The following is a 26,039-nucleotide window of genomic DNA, read 5'->3' on the forward strand; positions in this document are numbered from 1 at the left end:
CATATCAATGACATCCACAGATTCCCCCCCCCATATCAATGACATCCACAGACCACCATTAGTTCAAAACCCTTTAGAAGCACACCTTTTGGTTCAAAGTATATATATATATTTTTCTTATTTTCCAGGTGGGTCTTATAAAGCGAAAAATACTGTATATTGTTTGCATTTTTACAGTATCAAAAAGAACAAAAACGTCAAGCCTCCTCAATATTGGAATAATTTATTTTGAGAACAAAGAACAAAAATTACAAAATTGATCATCACAGGTTGGCACATAATAGATTTTTATGTATATAAAACCATAGAAAAATACAAAATGTAAAATACCTTTGGTGGTCACTCAGCCCGTTATCCGCGCCTAAACTCCTTAAAGGGGATTCCCGGCCGATAATTTATTTTAAAGGGTCAGAAAGACATTAAAAATAAAGTGATTTTTGACCAATCCCTGACACTGTTTCCCGGTTGGCCGCTGATCTTTACTTCCTGGTCGCCGTCCACGCACAGGAAATGACTGCTCAGCCAATCACTGACTGAGGTGAGTCACTGCTGCAGCCAGCGATTGCCTGAGCAGTCATTTCCTGTGTGTGAATAGGGGTCAGGCCAAAGCATAGAGACCGGCGGGGGACCAGGGCAGCGCCAAAATGGGGGTTTGACGCGAGCATTACTTTTTTTTATGCCGTTCTGACCCTTTAAAATTGTTTACAAATTATTATTTTTTTAAATCACCAGCTGGACAACTCCTTTAATATCTGTGTAAGAATAAAAAAATAAACCTGAGAACAATTTCCTTACAAGTCCCTCGTTTATTGCTCCAATGCATCTACAATTTAAAAGAAACTTGACACATAGGGGGTCATTTATTAAATTTATCTTAAACCTCGCCTACTCTTTGAAGCCTACTCTGTGTCTCCATGGTTACAGACTACAAACCCTGCGTAGTCTGAGGTCAGCCATTCTAGCTAACCTAACCTAACCTACCAAACGTACGTTAGCACTGCAGGGTCAGACTACACAGCGTTTGTAGTCTGTAACCATGGATACACATAGGTCTGAATTACAGCTGTAGACACCAAACAGTAGGAGATTTTTTTTTTATCAAGACTATACACAAATCATTTTCTTTTTTAAAAATTTTTAGATGAATTGCAGCAATGGTGGACAAATCCTTTTATTCTAGAAATGACAAAATCATTTTCAGCCGCATTGCACATTGTCTCCTCGCATTATAGACGGCAGCCACTAGCGTTGCTTGCATTGGTTAAAATCCACATAGACTTTTTTTTTTTTTCCAGTGATTTTTAAAACATTTTGGGGTATTTGAACGTCACTCTGTCCTCCAAGCGCTTTGTAGCCATTCGCCAATTTTACTGGCAATTTCCTGCAACACAAATGGGAATATAATGAGCCCCGTTTTCTCTATTGCAGGGCGCGATAGTGCGCGGTGTGATGGATTCTTCTGACCTCTCGAGCTTTCTGCAGGGATGGAGGATCGGTGCTGCGAGAAGGGCCCATGTTTGCACAGTGGGCAGTCCCGTTGATAAAGATGGCGATTTCCGAGCGAGACTGGTTCTTCAACACGCTGAGGGCGTGCCAGGGGTCTATGTCACCTGCAGAGGAGGTAACAAGAATGGTGTGATACACTGAGTTATGCCTAGTGCAGGGCCCGAGAGGGTACACTCACATCTGTGGCAGAGAGCAGCCTGCAGGAACATGTCGGTTCCGGCATTGCCAGATCCTCATTGTCTATAATGGGGTCTGGAGGTAACCCGGCCACGTCTTATGCGCATTCCGTATTTTGCAGAACGGCTGGCCCCTAATAGAACAGTTCTATCCTTATCCTTTTTTGCGGAACGGACATATACGAAAACAGAATACACACGGAGTAACTTCCGTTTTTTTTTGCGGACCCATTGAAATTAATGGTTCTGCATATGGTCTGCAAAAAAAAAAAAAAAAAGGGAGTGGACACGGAAATAAAATACGTTCATGTGCATGATCTTGCACATGGCCATTGTTCGGCCGTTCCGTGCATTAGGGTCCCCAATGCATGGGCACCATCCGTGCGGTTGCCGCTACTAATGGGTCCACGATCCGTCTGCAACGCAAATTTTGTTTTTTAACAAGTTCTATTTTTTTGTGGTGCAGAGGCACGGACAGAAACCCCACAGAAGCACTCCGTAGTGCTTTCGTGGAAATCCGTGCCTCTGTTCCACACCGCAAAATGGGTAAGCACACGGCCGGGCCACAAAACGGGCAATGGCCGTGTGCACGAAGCCTTAACGCGACCCTCCAGTTCAAGAAAAAAAAGATTTAAAAAAAATTCACAGCTGGAGAACAAACAGGCACTTACCTGGGGACCTCTTTTTTATCATTTCAGCTGCAGACCTGCCAACTCTTGAGCTCCTCTTCTGTCATTCAAGATGGCCGCTTGGCTTCATAGACTACCCAATGCACACTGTGCGCTTTGCAGCCCAAGACACTTCCTGCTTGTTCAGCTCTGCCCTTGGATTGGCCTGCACTGTTCACGTGAGCAGTGCTGGCCAATCGGAGGGCAGCAGGAAAGGGTCTTGGGCTACAGGTGTGGCCATCTTGGATAGCAGAAGAGGAGCATGGGAACTGACTAATCTGCAGCTAAAAAGGGAGCTGTTCTGTTTGTTCCCCAGTTAATACAATGTTTTTTTTTTTTTCTTGAGCCGGGGGGATCACTTTGACTGTGAGATGATATTACAATCACAAATGACCTGCCCCTACAGCTTAAAAAAAAATAAAAAATCATGAACACTGGGAAAAAAAATTCCCAATTTTGAGGCACTGTCCAGGAATTTATGGACGGTTGGCAACCCCGATTTTCTACGAATCCCCGTGTCTTGCTCCGAACCCGAATTTAGCAATGTCATACCATTAACAAAGATTATTCTGCTGGACTTGGGATGATCGGCTCCATAGAATTCATTGGTGAATTTGACCGACTGACGGACGGACTCTGCCGGGATCTGGAAGATTTCTGTGCAGAGATCCACCTGAGACTTCAGGGATATGAGTGGGGAGAATGGACAAGAACTGTCCTCACAAGTCTGATCTGCGGAAGGAAGATATGAGAAGTCAGAGGAGTTTTCTGGAGTTTTTGGCTGCTCGCTCCCGACACCAGATGTTTTCATCCATGTGCAGGGAAAAGCAGCAGCGGCGGTGCAGGAACCAGGATCGGGGCCGGGACAAGTACATTCCATGTGGGGTGCCCGGCACATGAGGGGACATTTTATACTCTTGGAGAACCCCTTTGAGGGCTTATGCACACGGCCGCAATACACTGGCACCGGCCGTGTGCACCCTGCATCACAAATGCGGACCCATTCACCTGAATAGGTCCGCAATCCGGGACATGCAGTGCGGTGCGGAATGGAGGCACGAATCGGAAGCCCACGGAAGCACTACAGAGCGCTTCTGTGGGTTTTCTGTCCGTGCCTCCTCACCGCAAAAAAGTAGTGCATGCACTACTTTTTTGCGGTGCGGACAGTCGGATGCAGATCGTGGACCCCATTCAAGTGAATGGGTCCGCGATCCATATGTGGCGGCCCCACGGTCAGTGCCTGTGCATTGCGGACCGCAATTTGCGTCCGCAGCATGGGCCCGGCCTAAAGGGAAATGTATTGTCAGAAAGTGACCTGTTATTGAAATGAAAATGTAAAACATATTTTTGGTCTCATTATCTAGATTTAAAAAAAAATCCTGAAATCATGACCAGTAAACATCATGATTCTTTGAGAGTTCCTGTTCTGTAGACATCACTTCTCAGCAGTCATCTCATTATCATTACAGGCAGGATTACAGTGGCACGTAACACCTATATAGAGATAACACAGGATCCACCATTCACAGTAGGCGATGGTCATAGCTCACCTCCGCCCATGTCACAAAGTAAGCCCACAATAACAACTCTCCCATAGAAGTCGATGAGCCAACCCTGAACTACAGGTTCCTATGGCGAAATTTAAAGCAGTAAAGTGCATCTCTGAATGCCATTAACATCAGCTCAGACAAGATGGCTGCCTACATAATTATGTACAGAAAATAGAATTAAAAAAAAATAAAAAAAAAATCTACAAATCAGAAAATATCAATATCTGGTTTTTATTTTGGTGATAAAATCCTTTTAAGAGAAAATCAAGAAACCCAATTTAATAATCTGTAAATGTAAAATTTGCCGATCAGCTGTTTGAAGAGGCCGTGGAGGTCCAGTGAGCGCATTAGCCTCCTCACAGCTCACCAAGCACAGCGCCATACATTATATAGTGGCTGTGCGTGGTATTGCAGCTGCTGCTAGGTCATGTGACGTGCTCACTACAGCGCCGCGGCCTCTTCCAACAGCTGATCAGCGGGGGTGCTGGGTGTCAGACCTCCACTGATCAGAGATTGAGGACCTATCCTGAGGATTGGACATCAATATAGGATCCCGGAAAACCCTTTTAAATGGGAGCCAGGAGCAGGTTTCATATATAAGTATATTGATTAGTTTACTCCCGATTTTAATTTTAAGAAAATTCCTTAAAGGGATTTTCCAAGACTTCAGTATCTGATCGGTGAGGGTCCAACACCCGGGACCCCCACCGATCAGCTGTTTGAGAAGGCCCTGGGGCTCGTACACAGCATAGCGGCTGTGCTTGGTATTGCTCTCAGTCCCATGCACTTCTATGGGGCTGAGCTGCGCCTAGGCCACTTGACCAATGAACGTGATCTCACATGGCCTAGGGAAAGCTGCGAGCGCCGGTCCCTTCTCAAACAGCTGATCAACTGGGATCCTGGATGTCAGACCGCCACCGATCAGATACTGATTACCTATCCAGAGGAGAGGAAAACCCCTTTAAGAAAAAGTCTGTCCTGCTACTGGCTCTATATAAAAACAAGCGACAGACCCCTTTGTGCATAACTCCCATCATCCGAGTAGGTAAAACACAACACGCAGACTGCGGTCACTCACAGTAGCCAAACTCTGTGCACGTCTGGTAATACCACTGACGTTCCCCAACTCCCACCGGATTTATCTTTGTATTTCTCAGGTCCGCCAAGGACTTCTCATGCGAGTTTTCCACGCACTGCAGTCCTATGTAATCCATGTACACCTGCCAGAGACAAGATACATCGCTATGTCCTGTCCTGTGTAAGTGCTTCATCACCGCATAGTAACTTAATAAAACCAGCCAACTTACTGAATTGACAAGTCTCAGCCCTTCGTATGCCGATTCTGCACCGACTAGGCGCTCACAGATCTTCCTCACATCGCTGCCCGGCGTCTCCATGTTGTATTGCACGGCTCCCATAAATATATCCGCCAGGTTGCTGACAAATTCTGCGTAATCATCGGGGGCTTGCAGAGGCGAACAGGACGAGAAGTCTTTCTCGAGTTTCGAGACGTTCCACGTGTGAAGGATGGAGTCCACTTCTTGGAAACTCTCCCTCACTCTGTCCAGACACTGCAGACAGATCAGACCATAGTATCAGCAAAGTCTATGGCAGGCGTTTACCGCAACAGATAGCGGATGGGATGATCGTAGAAGAACCGAGAATGCACTCTTGGCCTAAGCCTTCCTACACGTCCAGGACAGAGTCCCATTTTTAGGTATAAAGCATGCACATCTCACACCCGGGTCATATACATGAAGTTTGATGCTGCATTCATAGGTCGGTAAGAACAGCCCATATGAGGGCGGTAGAGTCCTTTCCAGCAGGAGACTGTCTGAAACAGGTCGGCGTTAAGGGAGTGATGATCTAGATTGAACCCTATTTTGGGATGTTCTTTTTAAAATGACTCAATAAAGACTTTTAGGTTTTAAGGACAAAGTGCTGTAGACATCTTTGGGACTTATCAAGCTCCGCATTCGAGGTGGTCTACAATTACGTGCACCGTCCGTGGAGCGCGAGCTGGACCAAGCTTGTTGCATTTGTGATTTACCCCAAAACGATACCAACTACAACTTGTACTGCGAGAATCAAGACCCCACATAGCTCCATAGAAAGCAAAAAAAAGTTATGGGTCTTGGGATGCGACTATGCAAATTTTTTTATTTTTTATTAAACGAAAGGAGGGTTTATTCTGCAAAAGTAGTAAAAAGAAAAATAAATAAACAAACTACGGGGCACATTTATTAAGACCGGTGTTTTAGACGGTGGTCTTAAAGCCCCTGCACTGGTGGTGGATCTGACGGAGTTATGAAGAGGCGCCGCCCTCTCCATAACTTCGTCGCACCCAGCGCCAGTTCTAAATGTAAGAGCCTCCTTGCTGTCTTAGGCTACATGCACACGAACGTTGTTTGTTTCAGTGTCCGTTCCGTTATTTTTTTTGCGGATAGGATGCGGACCCATTTATTTCAACGGGTCCACAAAAAATGCGGACAGCACACCGTGTGCTATCCGCATCTGTATGTCCGTTCCGTAGCCCGGCAAAAAAAATAGAACATGTCCTATTCTTGTCCGTTTTAGGCATTGTTACAATGTATCCGCAAAAAAAAAAAAAAATACGCAAAACACATACGGTCGTGTGCATGTAGCCTTACATTTAGACTATTTTCTATGCCTAAAACAGGCGTAGAAAATGATGAATGAGACGGGCCTAACAGCCCACCCCCTTCACTGCCCACAATGGTAGACCTGGCTTGAGCGGGGAGAAGTCGCAGATAGTGGTGCAACTAATAGTTGTGCCACCATCTGCGCCAGAAATACACCTAATATAGACCTATCTCAGTATAATAAATGACCCCCTACATGTATTTGTTATCACTGTATTTGTACTGACCAATAGAATAAAGTGATCATGTTTTCTACACCACAAAGCGAATGTCGCAAAATTTGCAGTGTAAAAATTTAGTGGTGGTTAGGGCTGAAACGATTACTCGATTGAATTGCGTGAGTCGACAAAAAAAAATCCTCGATGCAAATTTTTTGCATCGAGGATTCGTTTGTGTCATGTGACCACGGAGCAGGAGTGAGGCGCTTGCTAACTCACCGCTCCGTGGTCACCCGCCGGCCCGTAGCTTGCTGAGGGAAACTTTGTGCGCGCGTCCAGCTGCCATGCCGGTCGGCAGTCTGCTGCCTTTCAGTGTGGAGTGCTCTTCCAGCAGCCTCCTCCGCAGCGCACCCCCTTTGGTCCTGGGCTGCAGGATGAAGAGGATGGGGGTTGCCTCACCCCCCCGCCCAGATCCGGGAGCAACATGAGAGGGCGCTGCTAGAAGCCAAGGACACGCTAAACCGGCCGCCCAAGCACATCAAGGGGGAGATCCAGGAGGAGAATGACTGGCTGCGGGCGCAGGGCAGGGGCACGGCCGCGGGCAGGTTAAATCTGAGTGGTGGGCAAGGAGCCTGCAGAGCCTGTTGTCAAGTAGAAGCGGGACAAGATCAAGGAGGTGAGGAGGCTGGGGAGAGGGGCTGGTGTAACAGGTGATGCCAGCCACTGCTGGTACCATGTGCTTGCACACTGGTGCAGAGGAGGGGGCGAGACTTACAGCCTAGGTGGCACTTTATGTCCTGGCTTTCTGTTATACATGTGGGATCAGGACTCAGTGCCAGTTTACAGCGGTTTGCGGGTTACGCAGCTCATTGTGGTAGCTGGCATCTACCAGGCATGATGCTGCTCCACAGCTTATGCCTTGATTGCACTGGGGGGCAAGCTGATGGCACTGGGGGGCAGGCTGGTGGCACTGGGGGATAGTGGAGCTGGTGGAACTGATGCACTAGGGCTGATCACACAGTGGGGAACGAAGGGTGTTGGGGACTAATGGCAGGGGGTCTGATGAGTTTTTATAAAGGAAAACCGTCTATTAATTTTTTCTTATTAGATTACTCGAATAATCGTAAAAAATAAATCGATAGAATACTCGATTACTAAAATAATCGTTTACTGCAGCCCTAGTGATGGTTTTGCAGTTTCTTCTTCAATCCCCCTCAGAAAGAGTTAATAAAAAGGCAATCAATGAGTTATGTGTACCCTAAAATGGTGCCATTAAAAACGACAACTTGTCCCGCAAAAAACAAGCCCTTATACAGCTACATAGACAGAAAGAAGAAAGAGAAAAAAATAAAATAAAAAGTAGCTCAAGGGTTAATACCTTCTTGGTCTCAGTTTAGTTTCTGAGACATGGAAAAGTGAGCTTTTTAAAGCTCTGTTCACATGGTGCAGTGCTGCTGCTGTTGTCGCAGCACCTGTCGGCTGGCCCAGTGCCATAAGGGCTTGTCCTGAAAGCAGGGATGTTGCTGGGTGCTGGGTCTCAACACCACTGATAGAGCGGACAGAGTTTAGTCTGATACAGAGCTCCAGACCCCCTGCATAGACAGGCCTCTGCCTTCACCAGAAGAGGGAGATCAGGACATGGCTAATTATACACTCAACCCTATTCTAAACATATGAGCTCCCCCTAGTGGTGGCAGAGACCTTTTGCTGTTTTACGCCACGCTTAGCACTTTTTCTATACCAGCTCCTAGCCAGCTTGTACATTTCAGGTGTGCTCCTCTTCATGAATGTAGCATATCTTATGCCAGTGCATTTTTTTTAATTAAAACTGGTATAAAAGAACACTGTTCTTAATAAATTGCCCCCTATGTCTTTGAAGAGGGTGTGGAGCTCTGTGTCACAATGGTGTTCAAGACGTTCACGTATCTAAGATGCTCTACAGAAGAGTTGTCCACAGGGCAGTGGACTGGACAGTACCTTGGCTGATCCTCCAATGACTGGATCGGACAAGCTCTGGGCCACCACCTGGAAAGAGGAGAAGAAGCTGACAGAACTGCAGGAAATTATGGACATTTTTCCATGACCCTAAGTTCACACCTGAGCGTTTTACAGCGCGTTCAAACGCGCTGTAAAACGCTCAACACATGAAAACCAATGCTTCCCTATGGGAATGGTTCTCAACTGGGCGTTTTACAGCACGTACGATCGCGCTGAAAAAAGCCCGACGCATAATCAAGTACTTGAGCTTCTTTGGGGCGTTTTGACGCGCGTTTGTGGCCATAGGACACTGCAGTCAATCACACAAACGCGCGTCAAACGCGCGTTTACTATTACAAAAAACGCGCATAAAAACGCGTGACAAAAACGCGCGTAAAACGCGCGTTTGAGAAACGCTCAGGTGTGAAAGCAGGGTTAAGGTTATCTGAACCATGGTGAAAGGAGTGTGCTTGTTTTTTCCGTGCAGATTAGGTCCATAGCAGGTGGACGGGCATTGCACTTGTCTTGTTCTGTATCCTGCTGAGGGTTTTACCTGTGCAAATCCATTCTGAATCCACCATGTGTTAAAGGGGTTTTCTGGGGAAAAATTATTAATGTCCTGTAGTGTTGAGCGAACTTGTGTTTTTCAAGTTCGGCGTACAATGTTCAGGTTATGTTAGAATTTTGTTATGGATTCCACTACCACGGACCATAACTTTTGGTCCGTGGTATTGGAATCCATAACAGAATTCTTAGATAACCTGAACCTTGGAACACGTTATCAATATCTGATGGGTGGGGGTCTGACTCCCAGCATCACAACCAATCAGCTGTCTAAAGAGGTTCTGGCTCTCAGGTGATTGCTGAAGCCTCTTCCTAGACCAGCGACGTCACGTTCTTCAGTCATATGACCTACACAATACCAACCTGCAGTACCATGCGCCACCACTACACAACGTATGGCGCTGCGCTTGGTAAGCTGTGAGGAGGCTGCAGCACCCACCGAAGCATGACAGCCTCTTCAAAAAGTCAGACCCCCATCGATTAGATGTTGACTTTACGTGAGGATAGACCTTCACTGTCCAACTCCCAGAAAACTCCTTTAATTCCCTCAAATTCCCATAAAATTTATTTTTCAGCTAAAAGCTAATACAATGAATAGATCAAACTTTCTGCTAATGACCTTGTTGTAATCGGTGAAGTCCAGTTCTGCTCTGACCGGGGCAGAGGAGGCCACAGCTGCATACACCAAATGTGGGAACTGCAATAACAAAATTGAATTATTCGATTTTAAGACACAAACAGCCCACCTGCTTTCCTGACATGTCCGTTTCAGCACATACCTGTATTCCCCACGGCATTATCATTTGGCCCATGATTGCAAAGATGTTGTGGGTGTGAATGACCTACGTTCCAGCCTTGGATATGGGATCAATGCGTCCCATCAGGGGCGTACACAGATCTCAAAGGGTACCAATGGGAAAACTTAGTATGGACCCCTGCACCTAGTTTCCCAGAGTACGTACGCCAATCACTCCCAGGCAATGCAGAAGATTCCCAACACCCCAGATTTCTGACGAATTTATATATTTTTTTTATTCAAGTGAAAGAAATTTTTATTAAATACAAACTGTTGGCTTCACCTACAACTGCTTCAAATATATGGTGCTCTTTCTGAACACCAGAAAATTGGAAAAAAAAAAATACATTGATAAATCTGCTTCTCTTCCATTACAAACCTGGCTGCCTGCAGCCACCACTAGAGGGAGCTCTATGAGTAGGATCTAATACAACTACCATGGAAGCTATAGTAATGTCTTTGCATTGAGCTCCCCCTAGTGGAAGCTGTGGGAAAATGCAGTGTTTTCACACAGGGAAGAGAATAGCAGGTTCTGCATAGTATAGTAGTTGAGTGGTCTGCGTCCCATCCATGCAACAGTGGGGAGGTATGTCGCTTACCATGTGCCCTGCGAGTGCAGAATATCACACAGAAGGGAATTAAAACCAAAATTGACATTGAAAAGACCCACCTTCAGTCTAAACCAAGCAGAAAGGGATCCAGGGTAGGAGCCTCCAAAGCAAATCCAAGTGTTCTTCTGAGTCAAGTTATATTTCTGAGAGACGAAGAGATGGAAGGAGGCCAGGTCTGCGAGCCTAGGTAATGTCATGGAAAAGAAAACCATAAAAAGGCTGTATTTTTAAGGGATTGTAATATAGATGACCGATCCTTAGGAAAGGTGGGGGTCAGACACCCACAGCACACCTGCCGATCAGCTGTTTGGAGAGGCCGTGGTGCTCCAGTGAGCTCTGTGACCAGGCACAGGACCATACATTTTGTGCGTGGTACTTCAGCTCCATCCCGTTCAAGTGACTGGGACATAGTTATGTGTAGTACCAGTCACAACCACCACTGAGTGTATGGCGCTGTGCCTGGAAATGAAGAGGCTGCAGCAAACCGCTGATGGGTGGTGGTGCCGGAAGTAGGGCCTCCACCGATATCAATGACCTAAGGATTGGCTATCAGTATTAAAATCCCAGACAACCCCTTTAAGGGTTTAAAGGTGACCGAGGACTTTTTTTTTTTTTTTTTACTTTCTGAGTACTTACGCCTGCTGACTGGACAGGAACCTTATTGCTTCCAGGGTCAATCCATCTTGATTGATGCTAGCTCCATAATAACGATGCTCAAGGGACACCAGGAGCGCTTGATGTTTCTGAGCCAACTCAACGTGCTCGCCTAGGTTACAGTTACATGTCCTTGTATTAATTCTCCCTCCTGACATGTCCGTTTTGGTAGATAATAGCTTTATTCCACGTGAAATGACAATCCTGGAGCATCTACATTGTGCGTTCTTACTAGAAGATTATCAATAAATGGACAACTCAGCGTTACCAGTTGGAGGGGGGGGGGGGGGTCCCTGCACAGTCTGGCATTGCCCAATCAGTGCTGCCAGTATTAAGCCTCATTCGCGCGTCAGTGTTTCACGGACGGCTGCTGTACGCGTTCTCCGTCCCCATTCATTTTTATGTGTGTATTCAGACATCAGTGTTTTAGCGCGGTCCGTGGGTCAGTGTTTTTAACACGGATGCATGCTCTATTTTGTCCGTGTTCACGGATCCATCACATCCATTATAGTCTGTGGGTCTGTGAAAACCACGGATGCAACGCAGATCATTAAGAAGAGAAGCTTTGAAAATTATTTTTCAGCAGTTCAGTGTCGGTGAAACATGGATGCATATAATAAAACCTCACTTTTCTCAGCAATGCGGGCACATATGAACATGGGACCAACACGGATGCCTTCAGCTGCCAAGCGCACATGTAACAGGTCAGCCAGTGTCATAGGGACAAATCTGCTGACAGATGGGCTTTAAACGTAGACACAAGCAATGGTGGAGATGGAAGTAATATCTATGGATGTCACTTCCTTTATGAAGCAGTTGGAGTCTTTCCAACGCTTGATATGGGGCCTAGAGGCCCTAGTTCTGCTGTTCATTTCAATGGGGCCGCGAAAGATGTGAATCGGTCCTCACCCATTCTGCAAAATTGCGGAAAAGGATGCGGACCCATTCATACGGTCATCTGGATGAGCCCTAAACACGAAATACCGTCCTACGCTGGAGATATGCCACATAGACCTAGAAAACAAGGTGTCACGTGTAGTACCGACCTGCCAAGACCGAGAATTCAGACTCTGCACCCTCTCCTCCAATAAACAGGAAGACCGGTCCATCAGGGCGTTTCCAAAATTCTTCATTTATCCAGTACCTCTACAAATGGTTAAAAATAAATAAATACAGCCTGTCAGAAATCCCCGTCCATCTGTAGGAAGGCATTCACGGATCAAAAAATAAGAATATTTTTGCAGCGCTCACCTGCGTTAAATGCTTCCGAAGCACGGACACAACCAATAGATGAAGTCCAGCTTCTTTAAAATGCAATTTTCTTTATTTCGGGCGGTAAAATCCATAAGCGGAATACAGTGTTTCGGACCTCACAATCCTGATCCTTACTCGTGACGTTTTACACCAAGACATTATTTACAGTGTAAAAGCAGAATACAGTTTAAATCTACGTGTTTCGGACCTCACAACCATTTTTTTTTTTACGCTGTTCACCTGAGGGGTTAGGTCATGTGATATTTTTTATACAGAAGGTTATTACGTACGCGGCGATACCTAATATGTATACTTTTTTATTTACTTAAGTTTTACGCAATAAACAGCATTTATTAAACCCAAAAAAATGATGTTTTAGTGTCTCCATATTCTGGGAGCCATTTGACGGTGTTCATTTGAGGGGTTAGGTCATGTGATATTTTTATAGAGCCGGTCGATACGGACTGCCTTCCCTGCCATTGGGTCCCCATCACAGCAGCGCGGGCACCCGATGGAAGCTCTCTCCCTCCCTTCACACATCGCACGTGCCGCGGTCAGCGCTGACCGCGGCACATCAAGGGTTAATGCGCCGGCATCTGTGATTTCCTTGTCAAATCATGCGATACCGAATCCTTTTGTGATTGGTGGGACACATGTTTATAAAGAAAGGTTTGCCTTGGTGTAAAAGGTCCCGAGTAAGGTTCAGGATTGTGAGGTCCGAAACGCGTAGATCTACACTGTATTCCGCTTAAGGATTTTACCGCCCGAAATAAAGAAAATTGCATTTTAAAGAAGCTGGACTTCATCTATTTGTTTGCAGGAAGCCATTCACTGCAGTGGTCCTTTGCTCTGGCTGGGTCCTAAGTGGGGGCCCCTTCCTGAGGTCCTAACAGGTAAATGCACTGGCCGATTAATGACAGATCTAAGAACGTGTTCAGACTTTCCTGTAAAATATGACGAGCCGCCCCTGAACCGGTTCCTGCTTTACCTGTCTATACGTATCATTGTTCCTCCTGTTGAAGTGGTCAAGGGGCTGTGTGATATAGCCTTCCACCGGGGGCACGTAGAGGGGGGCTCCCTTTGGAAACCCAAGACGACTGTAGAAGGATTTGAAGTTCTGAACCTGCCGCAGATGGTGGATTTTTTTCCGGATCTGTCTTTGGTTCCAGGCTAAAATAAATAGGGAGTAGGTCAGTGATTGAGATCCGCTCAGCACGAGTAACCCATAGAGGTGGACACAGACATAATGGCAATCACATGACTATGACATGGTAAGCGCTCCCCTATCCCGACTACTTGTGTTCCCCGTGTGTGTTACAAGGGTTTCTTATGTTATTGGTTCTTTCCCTTTAATTAGAATTTTTAAATGTTACCTTTTTATTTTTAGCCCTTTTAATATAGTGAATGTAGTTACGCAGTTTAGGCTACTCTCACACTAGCGTTTTTACTGGATCCGGCGGGGTTCAGCAAAACGCTTCTGTTACTGATAATACCACCACCGGATCCGGTTGTATTATCTTTAACATAGCCAAGACGGATCCGTCATGAACTCCATTGATAGTCAATGAAGGACGGATCCGTTTTCGATTGTGGTAGAGAAGACAGAGCCGTCCCCATTGACTTGCATTGGGGGTCATGCCGGATCCGTCTTGCTCTGCATCCCAGGACAGAAAGCAAACTACAACACGTTGCGGTTTGCCCTCCGCTATGGGAACGCAACCAAATGGAAGGCATTTTGGAGCACTCTGTACAGTTCTTTTTTGTCCTCATTGACAATGAATGGGGACAAAACTGAAGCGTTTTTTTTTCCGGTATTGAGACCCTATGACGGATCTCAATACCGGAAAACTAAAACGCTAGTGTGAAAGTAGCCTTAGCTAGTCACTGTATATAAGACCCCCACTGCGCTGTGAAGGGGAGGAGGGGACTAGAAGGTATACATTTAAAAGGGGTTGTCCGGGTTCAGTCCCCTTTCATTAGCTCTGCTGCTATTCTGCAACCAGCCTTAGGCCTCATGCACACGACCGTTGTTTTGGTCCGCATCCGATCCGCAGTTTTTGCGGCTTGGATGCGGACCCATTCACTTCAATGGGGCCGCAAAAGATACGGACAGCATTCCGTGTGCTGTCCGCATCCGCTGCTCTGTTCCGTGGTCCGCAAAAAAAATTAAAAAATATATAATCTGTCTTATTCTTGTCCGTTTTGCGGACAGGAATAGGCAGTTATATCAATGGCTGTCCACGCCGTTCCGCAAATTGCGGACCACAAAACACACAACGGTCGTGTGCATGAGGCCTTCCAGTCAGGGCCGGCTCCAGGTTCATGTGGGCCCTTGGGCGATAAATCCCAGTGGGCCCCCGTGAGGCATTTTTTTACATTGACATGTCCCCCTGTGGCTCCCACACAGTATAATGACCCCCAGTGACCCCTATACAGTATAATGACTACTAGTGGCCCTTCACACAGTATAATGACTACTAGTGGCCCTTCACACAGTATAATGAACCCCCAATCCCCCCCCCCGTATTATGACCACCTGTGGCCCTGCATTCAGAATAATAACCCCCAGTCGCCCCCATTCAGAATAATGACCCCCAGTAGCCCCCACACTGGGGGAATACTGTATGGAGGGGGCTCTGGGGGTCATTATACTAAATGGGGGACACTGAGGGTCATTATACTATGTAAAGGGCCCTCACAGTATAATGACCCCACAGCGACACTCCATGCAGAATAATGACCCCTAGTCGCCACCACACTGGGGGTTATACTGTATGGAGGGGGCACGAGGGGTTATTATATTTAATGGGGGCTCTGGTGGTCATTATGCTAAATGGAGGGTCAATGGGGATCGTTATACTAAATGGGGGGCACTGGGAGTCATTATACTGTGTAAGGGGCCCTCACAGTATGATGAATGACCCCCCAGTGGCCCCCTCACATACCTATCATTGCAGGGGAGCTGGTCGTCCTGTCCATCACTAACCGCAGCTCCCTGCGCTCTTTCTCTCCTCCGGCCCGCTGCAGCAGTGAGCCAGGCCTGGAGCAGAGAAGGAGATGTGCAGTGATGTAGCTGGAACTGACTGGGCCCCACAGCAAATTTTAGTACGCCCCCCTCCTCCCCAATGTGTGTTCACATCACGTTTTCCTATCGGTTTGATGTATACAAATGTGCAGCGCTCCACGTTTTTGTATCCTGCAGAGTCAAGTAAAAAATGCATACGTTAACGTATATGGTTTTTTACAATGGAACTGTATGGTGACCGGACGCCACTGTACGGCATCAGTCTGAGGCATCTGGTAACGCATACATTTTTGGTATACATTAAATGGATGGCACAAATGGGATGTGAACCCAGCCCTAGTGTCAGAATAAGCCCCAGTACACAGCAGGAGCAGCGTGGCGGAGAGGGGAGGCCGCCATGTACTGACAGAGCGCTACCTGGTCCTGCTGGTCAGGGATGAGGACTGTGCTTCCCAAGGATCATTTTCTACTGGGAAATACAGTGCACAATATAATACACTAGAATCCATATAATATAAAGATATTAGCCCTACCCCCAAATAATAATACAATTAGGGGGTCATTTATTACATAGAAATACGTCTGTTAGGCTACTTTCACACTTGCGTTCGGGGCTCCGCTTGTGAGTTCCGTTTGAAGGCTCTCACAAGCGGCCCCGAACGGATTCGTCCAGCCCTAATGCATTCTGAGTGGATGCGGATCCGCTCAGAATGCATCAGTCTGGCACAGTCTGTCCTCCGCTCCGCTCAGCAGGCGGACACCTGAACGCTGCTTGCAGCGTTCGGGTGTCCGCCTGGCCGTGCGGAGGCGCGCGGATCCATCCAGACTTACAATGTAAGTCAATGGGGACGGATCCGTTTGAAGTTGACACAATATGGCTCAATTTTCAAACGGATCCGTCCCCCATTGACTTTCAATGTAAAGTCTAAACGGATCCGTTTGCATTATCATGCAAACGTATACGTTCTGAACGGATGTAAGCGTTTGCATTATAGGTGCGGATCCGTCTGTGCAGATACCAGACGAATCCGCACCTAAACGCAGGTGTGAAAGTAGCCTTAGGCTACTTTCACACTAGCGTTCGATCGGATCCGTTCTGAACGGATCCGATCATATTAATGCAGACGGAGGCTCCGTTCAGAACGGATCCGTCTGCATTAAATTGGCAAAAAAAAAGCTAAGTGTGAAATTAGCCTGAGCAGATCCGTCCAGACTTTTACATTGAAAGTCAATGGGGGACGGATCCGCTTGAAGATTGAGCCATATTGTGGCATCTTCAAACGGATCCGTCCCTATTGACTTACATTGTAAGTCTGGACGGATCCGCATGCCTCCGCACGGCCAGGCGGACACCCGAACGCTGCAAGCAGCGTTCAGGTGTCCGCCTGCTGAGCGGAGCGGAGGCTGAACGCCGCCAGACTGATGCAGTCTGAGCGGATCCGCATCCATTCAGACTGCATCAGGGCTGGACGGATCCGTTCGGGTCCGCTCGTGAGCCCCTTCAAACGGAGCTCACGAGCGGACAGCCGAACGCTAGTGTGAAACTAGACTTAGGCGTATTTCTGACACAGATTGTGGCACAAAGGTCCTTAGCACCGCAATCTGTATCTTTTCCCGCTCATGCCAGGTCTAAAAAAGGATGGCGTGGGCAGGGAAAGGGATACAGTTATGGCCATGCAGTTATTGGATACCACCGCCATATAGTGATAACACCGCCATACAATGATAAAACCACCATACAGTGACCGGATAAAAGGGTATAAGAGGGCACAGTACAGGGAATGACTATGGGCACTGCACAGGGTGTGGTAAGAGGGCACAATGCAGGGTATAAGTGGGCACAGTACGGGGTGGGGGGCACAGTCACATGACCCTGTGACGTTAGAAGGTCCTTATGGTGAATGCTGTTCAGATGCCACCATAATGAGAGGCAGAGGAGTGAGACAGGGGCCCTGGGTGGACAGGAGGGGTGGACACAGCAAGTAGGGGGAAGGGGCTCTGAGGGGGATTCATACAAGTAGTGGCAGGAGGTCTGTGCAGGGCAGCAACAGGAGATAGGAGGGTGAAACAGGAGCTCTGGATACATGAGGGAGGAAAGGAGACAGCAGGGGCCCCATGAGGATGAGATAGGACAGGATATGGGGGGGGGGGGGGGCAGGTGTCATGGGGGCAAACTGCTTAATGAAACAGTAACACAACTAAATAGAATGAAGCAGCAGCCGATCGAAGAGACCCCCCCTTCTGTCCCAAGAGACATTCACAGTGCAGACTGCAGACTCACTCACAGACTGTCTTCAGCTCCAGCTCCAGCCCTTGGTCTCTCTCCTCAGGCAGCGTGTGTCCTGTGTAGAGGGGGCGTGTCCTGAGTCTCTGCAGCTCAGAGGGCCCCACCAAAGGGGTACTGCGTAAGTGAAGTGACAGCAGTGAGAGCTCCCATCTGTATTGATGGAAGTGCTCATAGCAGCTCAGTGGGCCCCCCCAGGAGCATTGGGCCCCGGCACTTGCCCGGGGATGCCGGGTTATGACGCCGGCCCTGCCTGAAGGTATTCCTAAAAAGAGATCTCCATCTGGTAATCCAGCACGTTCTGCCAGGTGGGTACAATACTGCCTCTGGGTAATGTTTAAGAAGTTAACTCGGGTCATTCAGGTCGAGGATGATCTGACCACCTCAGACAATGGGGGCATATCACTAGGATAGGATGTCCGATAGGTGTGGGACCTGCACCTATACCTAAAACGAAGTACGCGCAACCATTTTTGGCACGCCCATAGAAATGAATAGGAGACGCACCGCACAAGCGCGGCCACCGCCCCATTCACTTCTACGGGGTTGACGGAAATAGCCGAGACAGCTCCTTTGGCTATTTTTGACGCTCCCATAGGAATGAATGGAGGACAGTGCACCCTCACTTGCAGGCTCCAGAGGTGGGACCTGTACCTATCAGACCCCCGGGACCCACCCCTGCCGACCAGCTTTTTGAGACGGCATCAACACTCGCAGGATCCCCACAGCCTTCTCTCTGCTCACCAACGCCGGCCTTCTAATATCACAGCTCAGGCCCATTCACCAAGCTGCGCCTAAGTCATGTGACTGATGAACGTGACGTCACTGGACTAGGGAAAGCAGAGAGAAGGTGGCGGCGCTACCGCGAGCATCAGTACTTTCCCAAACTGCTGATCAGCGGGGGTCCCGGGTGTCAGACCCCACCGACCAGATACTGATGACCTATGCAGAGGATAGGTCATCAGTATAAGGCCTCATGCACACGACCGTTGTTGCGTTCCGTGTCCGTTGTTCCGTTTTCCGTGATTTTCTGCGGACCCATTGACTTTCAATGGGTCAGTTGAAAACTCGGAAAATGCACCGTTTGTCATCCGCTTCCGTGATCCGCGTTTCCTGTCCGTCAAAAAAATAGGACCCGTCCTATTTTTTTGACAGACAACGGTTCGCGGACCCATTCAAGGCAATGGGTCCGTGAAAAAACACGGAGGCACACAATATTGTCATCCGCATCCGTGTCCGTTTTTTTCCTATCATTTTCAAGGCAAACTTGACTTAGATTTTTTTTTCACTTTTCTGGTCTGTTGATCCTCCAAAAATCAAGGAAGACACACGGAATAAAAAACGGACACGGAACAACGGAACCCCGTTTTGCGGACCGTGAAAAAATACTGTCGTGTGCATGAGGCCTAAAACTCCTGGAAAACCCCTTTAAGTTTACTTAGGCATGGACATCAATACGCAAGGATTACTTTCCGGGGCACGTGAACCCCATTCCCACGGGCAGGAGGCGGATTTAATGCAGATTTTGGTACAGAATCCGAGCCGAAATCCATGTCAAATCCACGCCTTGTGAATGGAGCAGAATCAACACATTGCAGCAAACCTTCTGCTCCCGTAGTTCATGTGTCTATGGCAAATTACGGTAAATTGCATGAGGTTGAAGCGGCAATTAACAGGTTAATTTGGGAGTTTCCCGCCTCCGTTATACTAGCCCAGCCGCCGGGCGTCTCGTCACGCGCCCGCGCTGCTTCCTCTTCTCACCTGATGAGGAAGCCACGCAGGAAACCATATCACGTGCATCCAGTCATGAAGAAGGCAAAGCGCCAGCCCCCAATCTACTGACCTACATCTTGCATTTTCATGAATGACTAAGGGCTGATTCACACCAGCCTGATCTATGAGGCAGTCAGTCCTTATCTGATCGCCGACATCCTCATCCTGTTACAATTCTCACATTGGGGCCCCGGGGGCCTTCAGTTTACACCCTTGGTTGTCATATACTGACATACACGGCACTAAGGGCTCATGCACATGACCGGTGGATGTTTTGCGGTCCGCAAAACACAGATACCGGTCGTGTGCATTCCGCATTTTGCAAAACGGAAGAGCCAGCCCCTAATAACACAGTCCTATTACTGTCTGTAATGTGGATAATAATAGGACATGTTCTATTTTTTCGAGGAATGGCCATGCGGACACGGAGTCATTTCCGTTTTTTTTGGCTGTCCGATTGAAGTGACTGGTTCCGCATACGGGCCGGAATAAGAAAAGGAACGAACATGGAAAAAAATACGCATGTGTGCATGAGCCCTTATAGTTATTACTTTTACCTGTGAATTAAACAATTGGGATAATATTATATTAGGGAACTGCATGTGTTACAATTCCCTAATATAAGGATATAGACCCTAATTTAATTTTAAAGGAGTTGTCCACCGCTTTACTATTGATGGCCGGTTCTCAGGATAATCCATCAATATCAGGCGTCACTCGGCACCGGCGCCGATCAGCTGTTCTGCGGTAGATCCGGGTGCTGAAACTCAACAGCTCCATCCACTGTGTAGTGGACAGAGCTGGTTACTGCGGCACTGCCCCCATTGAAGTGAAAAGGAGCAGCACTGTAGTTACCAGCTCCGTCCACTGCACAGTTGTCGCAGTTACTCTGATCAACATGGGTGCGGGGTATCGAACCCCTGAAGATCAGATATTGATTGCTTATCCTGAGGATAGGTCATCAATAGTGAAGGAATGGACAACCCCTTTAAGAGAATCAGGTAATAACAGTAAACTACCCGATGCAATATCACTCACTGAAGGACTAATCTGTGACATGTGGGTAAAGAGCGACCCCCTGACTGGGCCTTAGGGTGCATGGGAGACACAATGGTAAGAGTGCAACATAAAAACAGCACCACTGTCACCCAAAAAAAAAATAAAAAAAAGTTTATAAAATTACAAAAATTATTTGGTTTTGCCACAGTTTTGAAAAGGCAAGAATGCACAGTTTTACTGAAAACTGCAATGGCGGCACAGTCACAACAAAACCCACATGTGCGGCACGGCATTGTATTGCAGCGCTCGCCGACCTCTGTTGTATCGCTACCACCGCATTCACCCTTCTAAGGCTCCAGTGTGATACTCCGGCACGGCCGTTCCAGGCAGACACAAACCGCAGAACGCAGTGGTTTTTGTCCAGCCGGAGATCCGTACGCATTCCGACAAACTCCATTATACTTAGGACCGTTGTTTGGGTACGCATTTCTTGCAGCTCAGACGCAGACCCATTCACTTCAATGCATTTCTATCGTGGGTCGCCCGTTCCGTTCAGAAAATTGCGGAACTCACATGGTCAGCATCTTTGTCTTGCGGATTTGCAATTTGTGGACCGCAAAACACGGCGCGGTCGTGTGCATGAACCCTAACAAATGGGTACAGGCAGGCGATCCCTCTCACACGTTGCGGACTTTACCTCAACAAAATCCGCAGGTGCAGATTTGACAAAGCTGTGCTGTTTGGTTGTGGATTATGCTGCAGAATTTTTTTCCCCCTCCCTACGGTATAGGATGGGTCTTTGTTTGTGAATGATGTTGCGGATTACACCTCGACCGAAATGAATGGAGACGTTCAGGTGCAGGAAATCTGCAACAAAACGTTATTCACCTCCTGTTCCGCAACGGAACGCAGGTATTTATACTTTTCATTTGCGTAGGCTAACATAGGGGATGTCTTATATGGCATGACCTTATTTATACCCCCCGATTGTGCCACTCCCTGGTGTTCTATGTGGCATTTAGGGCTCATGTACACGACCGGCATCAGCCCATGTGTTGGCCGCATCTCCCAAACTGATCGTATCATAGTCATTTATCATACAGTCAGTTCGGCTCATGCGCACGACCGTATGCATTTTGCTGTCTGCAAAAAAAATAATACAGATAACGTCCATATTGCATCCAGTTTTTTTTTTGCGGATCCATTGTAACAATGTCTATCCTTGTCCGCAAAACGGACAAGAATAGGACGCGTTCTATCTTTTTTGCGGAACCGCCATGCAGACATACGGAAACGGAATGCACACATTCTACGGGCCGCAAAAAAAAACACGGGTCGGACACGGGAAAAAAAAAATACGTTCATGTGCATGAGACCTTAGGCAAGGGCTACACAGCAACTTCTGGTACTCGGGGGACTGGATTTCATTGGAGAGACACAGCGATGTATGGAGACTTATTGTCAGGCAATGCTCCATGGGAAAAAAATATGCTAATTAGCTGACATCAGCCGAGTAGGTCTCTGGTCTCCCCACAGGGACAAAGTTTTGCAGTCATCACAAGTCGTCTGCAACTTTTTCTTAAAGGGAACCTGTCACCGGGATTTTGTGTATAGAGCTGAGGACATGGGTTGTTAGATGGCCACTAGCACATCCGCAATACCCAGTCCCCATAGCTCTGTGTGCTTTTATTGTGTCAAAAAAACTATTTGATACATATGCAAATTAACCTGAGATGTGTCCTGTACGTGAGATGAGTCAGGGACAGGACTCCTCTAAGGATAATTTGCATATGTAGCAAATCGTTTTTTTTTACACAATAAAAGCACACAGAGCTATGGGGACTGGGTATTGAGGATGTGCTAGTGGCCATCTAGCAACCCATGTCCTCAGCTCTATACACAAAATCCCGGTGACAGGTTCCCTTTAAATTGATAGACATAAATCTCATTTGTGCGCCATCGGTCGGTACTATATTACTCCTCCTTTCACAGTCACCTGTAGTACACAATACACAGTCATTTACATGTTACCGATGATGTCATCTCTCACATTTTCTTAAAGGGACTCTGTCACCACTTTCTAACCCCCACTTTTAAAACTATAGTTCTGTCCATGGAGCCCCTGTGATTACAATGGTGTTGTTATATGCGAAATCCGCAGGCTCGTTTTGATAAAAAAAACTTTTATCTAACCTGTCACTCATGAGGATAAGGTGCCCAGGGCGTTTCTCCCGGTCTGAACATGCCGCCCGCCGCCGCCGTTGGTGCCCAGCTCCTCCTCTGATCCTTTCAGCGCCGCCTGAATGTGAAGAAATACGCCTCCGGCTCTCCCTCAGTCCCCCCTCCTTTTCCAAAATTTCGCGCGTGCGCACAGGCCTGTGCCTGATGCGCCCGTGCGGACTTTTCGATTCAGCCTCATTGAGCGAAGTGCGCATGCGCACTTCGCTCAACCTCCCGATAACTCGAACACTGCCGCACGCGCGGGATCTTAGAAAAGAAGGAGGGGGGACTGAGGGAGAGCCGGAGGCGTATTTCTTCACATTCAGGCGGCGCTAATTCAAGGCAGAGGAGGAGCTGGGCACCAACGGCGGCGGGCGGCATGTTCAGACCAGGAGAAACGCCCTGGGCACCTTATCCTCATGAGTGACAGGTTAGATAAAAGTTTTTTTTATCAAAACGAGACGGCGGATTTCGCATATAACAACACCATTGTAATCACAGGGGCTCCATGGACAGAACTATAGTTTTAAAAGTGGGGGTTAGAAAGTGGTGACAGAGTCCCTTTAAAGCAGTGTTCCTCAACTCCAGTACTTAGGGCCCACCTAGAGGTCATGTTTTTAGGATTTCCTTAGTATTGAGCAGGTGATATATAATTAGTGTCAGTGCCTTAGGACTTACCACAAGTATTCATTCTGTGGGATATTCTCAAATCCTGACGGGTAGGTGGGCTCCGAGGACTGGAGTTGGGGAGCACTGTTTTAAAGGATGAAGAGGATAAAGAGACCCGGAGGAGCAGAGTGTGGTAGGTATGGTACTCACCTCCGTCCGCCCCTGCCAGGAGCAGGACACAGAGAAGAAGCAGCTGCAGGGCGATCATGGCAGGACAGCAGGCAGACAGTCCAGCTTCCTCCTGGCAGCAGCCTGCACTGCCTCAGTCACATGACTCCTCCACCACATGACTCCTCCAACTTTTCATTGGCTGCAAAAGTTACAAGCTCAGCGTCTGTGTTTTTTTTTTTTTTGCTTGAGCAGCAGATGAGGGGGGGGGGGGGGGGGTGGTGGTGTTAGGGGGTTAACCCTTCACACACATCCGCTATGCTAGCCCAGCATCATCTACAAACGTGTGTCACAGCCTCAGGAAATGAACGCTGTTCTCTGCAGGATGAAAAGTTCTCTCACTTTCTAATGAGCTTTTTGTATCAATCCACAATCTTTTTAAAGGCTACTTTCTCACTAGCGGTTTTTTTTTAGCGGATCCGTCATGGATCTGCAAAAACGGATCTGTTACAATAATACAACCGCATGCATCCATCATGAACGGATCCGGTTGTATTATGTCTTCTATAGCCATGACGGATCCGTCTTGAACACCATTGACGGATCCGTTTTCTATTGTGCCAGATTGTGTCCGAGAAAACGGATCCGTCCCCAAAGCGTAAACGGCAGCAGCGTTTTGGTGTCCGCCTCCAAAGCGGAATGGTGACTGAACAGAGGTAAACTGATGCATTCTGAGCGGATCCTTATACATTCAGAATGCATCAGGGCAAAACTAATCCGTTTTGGACCGCGTGGGAGAGAACATGACGGATCTCAGAAATGGAAAGCCAAAACACTAGTGTGAAAGTAGCCTAAGATCTCTGTTTGCTGTCAATCTGTTGTGGAGTATACCTCCCAAGTTTTGAAGAGCCCAAGGAGGGACGATAGCCACACACAGTGGCGCACCAACAGGGGTGGTCAAGCGGGTCTGGACCCCCCCCCCCCCCCAGAACAACCAGTGAATCGTTTAAAAAGAAACCGCACCGCCGATCACCACAGACCCTGGTTGTAGTTGCCGGCGGCGGGGGGGGGGCAGTAGGAGATGAGCGCTTCCATTGTGGGAGGGAGAGGCGTGTCCCTTCCCTGTTCTTCTGATAGGCCGCAGGCACTAATGCCTGCAGCCTATCAGAGGCCGGCTCAGGTGGCGCGATGACGGGCAGCACATAGCGGGGGACACAGGCCGGAATAGGCCTGCATCGCATCGCTGCTGATGGAGGTATTAGTGTTTTGTTTTCTTGCCCATTTTTTGGGGGGGGGCACTATGGGGGCATTTCTTACTGGCACATTATGGGGGGGGGCACCATGGTGGAGAGGAGCACTATGGGGCATCTGAGGGGCTCTAAAGGGGCCTTTTTTTATTGGCACATTATGGGGGGCACTATGGCATCTGGTGGCACTAAGGGGGCATTTTTACTGGCACATTATGGGAGACACTATAGGGGAGAGCGGCACTATGGGGCTAATGCCCCAAATAATTTTGGGGGGCACTATGGGGGAGTGGAGCACTATTGGGGCATCTGGTGGCACTAAGGAAGGACATTCTTTACTGGCACATTATGGGGGAGAGGAGCACTATAGGAGCATCTGCTGGGGGCACTAAGAAGGGGAATTTTTTACTGGCATATTATGGGGAAGGGGGAGAGGAGCACTATGAGGGCATTTACTGGGGCACTATATAGGGGTATTTTATACTGGCATACATTATGAGGAATTTCATGTACTGTCATTATAGGGAGTATTATTACTACTAGGGGGTATTATGCAGAGCTTTACTACTACTGGGGGGCTATGAGGAACATGATTACTATTATGGGCACTATAGGGGCATTATTACTACTAAGTGTGCTCTGGCAGAGAATTATTTCTATTGGTGGGATTTTGGGGAGGACTGCTACTTTGGGGGCACCCTGGCACAGTATCAGCTTAGCACAATTATTTTTGGGGGACATTATCTTTATACTATTAGTGTCTGGGCGCAGTTATTTTTTAGAGAACTGTGTGCCAATAATTGTTGAAGGGGGCACTATGTGTGTGGTAGTAGTATTTCCAGGGAGACTGTTTCTGTAGTATAGTATTGGGGGCACAGCGGGCACAGTATTGGGGGCACTATCTGTGTGGTAGTAGTATTTCCAGGGGGACTGTTTCTGCAGAATAGTATTGGGGGTGGCAGGAAAGGGTGTTCAGAAGATGTGAAGATGATAGAAATGTGGGAAACTAATGTCTGTTTGTCAATCTCTGCAGAGACGGGAGATGGCAGAAAAATCATCATGGCGGTCTGGTCTGAATGGAGAAGATAAAGAAAGAGAACGTCTACAACAAAAGGTGACATCACTGGATGTAAGAGG

At 47.7% G+C, this 26,039-nt stretch overlaps 1 protein-coding gene across 1 annotated transcript; it reads right to left on the reverse strand.

Annotated features, from left to right (window-relative positions):
- Window positions 1–207: 207 nt before the first annotated feature.
- PRSS16 (serine protease 16) lies at window positions 208–23,838 on the reverse strand. Its single transcript, XM_044306482.1, has 12 exons — window positions 23,698–23,838; window positions 13,566–13,747; window positions 12,370–12,469; window positions 11,306–11,435; window positions 10,729–10,852; window positions 9,882–9,959; window positions 8,699–8,746; window positions 5,208–5,471; window positions 4,979–5,120; window positions 2,903–3,082; window positions 1,465–1,610; window positions 208–1,381 (listed from the first exon to the last, which is right to left on the reverse strand). Exons 1-12 carry the CDS (start codon window positions 23,753–23,755, stop codon window positions 1,328–1,330), a joined length of 1,506 nt encoding a protein of 501 aa, XP_044162417.1. The 5' UTR covers window positions 23,756–23,838; the 3' UTR covers window positions 208–1,327.
- Between the last annotated feature and the right edge of the window lie 2,201 nt (window positions 23,839–26,039).

This window comes from Bufo gargarizans, chromosome 9 (genome assembly GCF_014858855.1).
Source record: "Bufo gargarizans isolate SCDJY-AF-19 chromosome 9, ASM1485885v1, whole genome shotgun sequence".
Taxonomy (NCBI): Eukaryota; Metazoa; Chordata; class Amphibia; order Anura; family Bufonidae; genus Bufo; species Bufo gargarizans.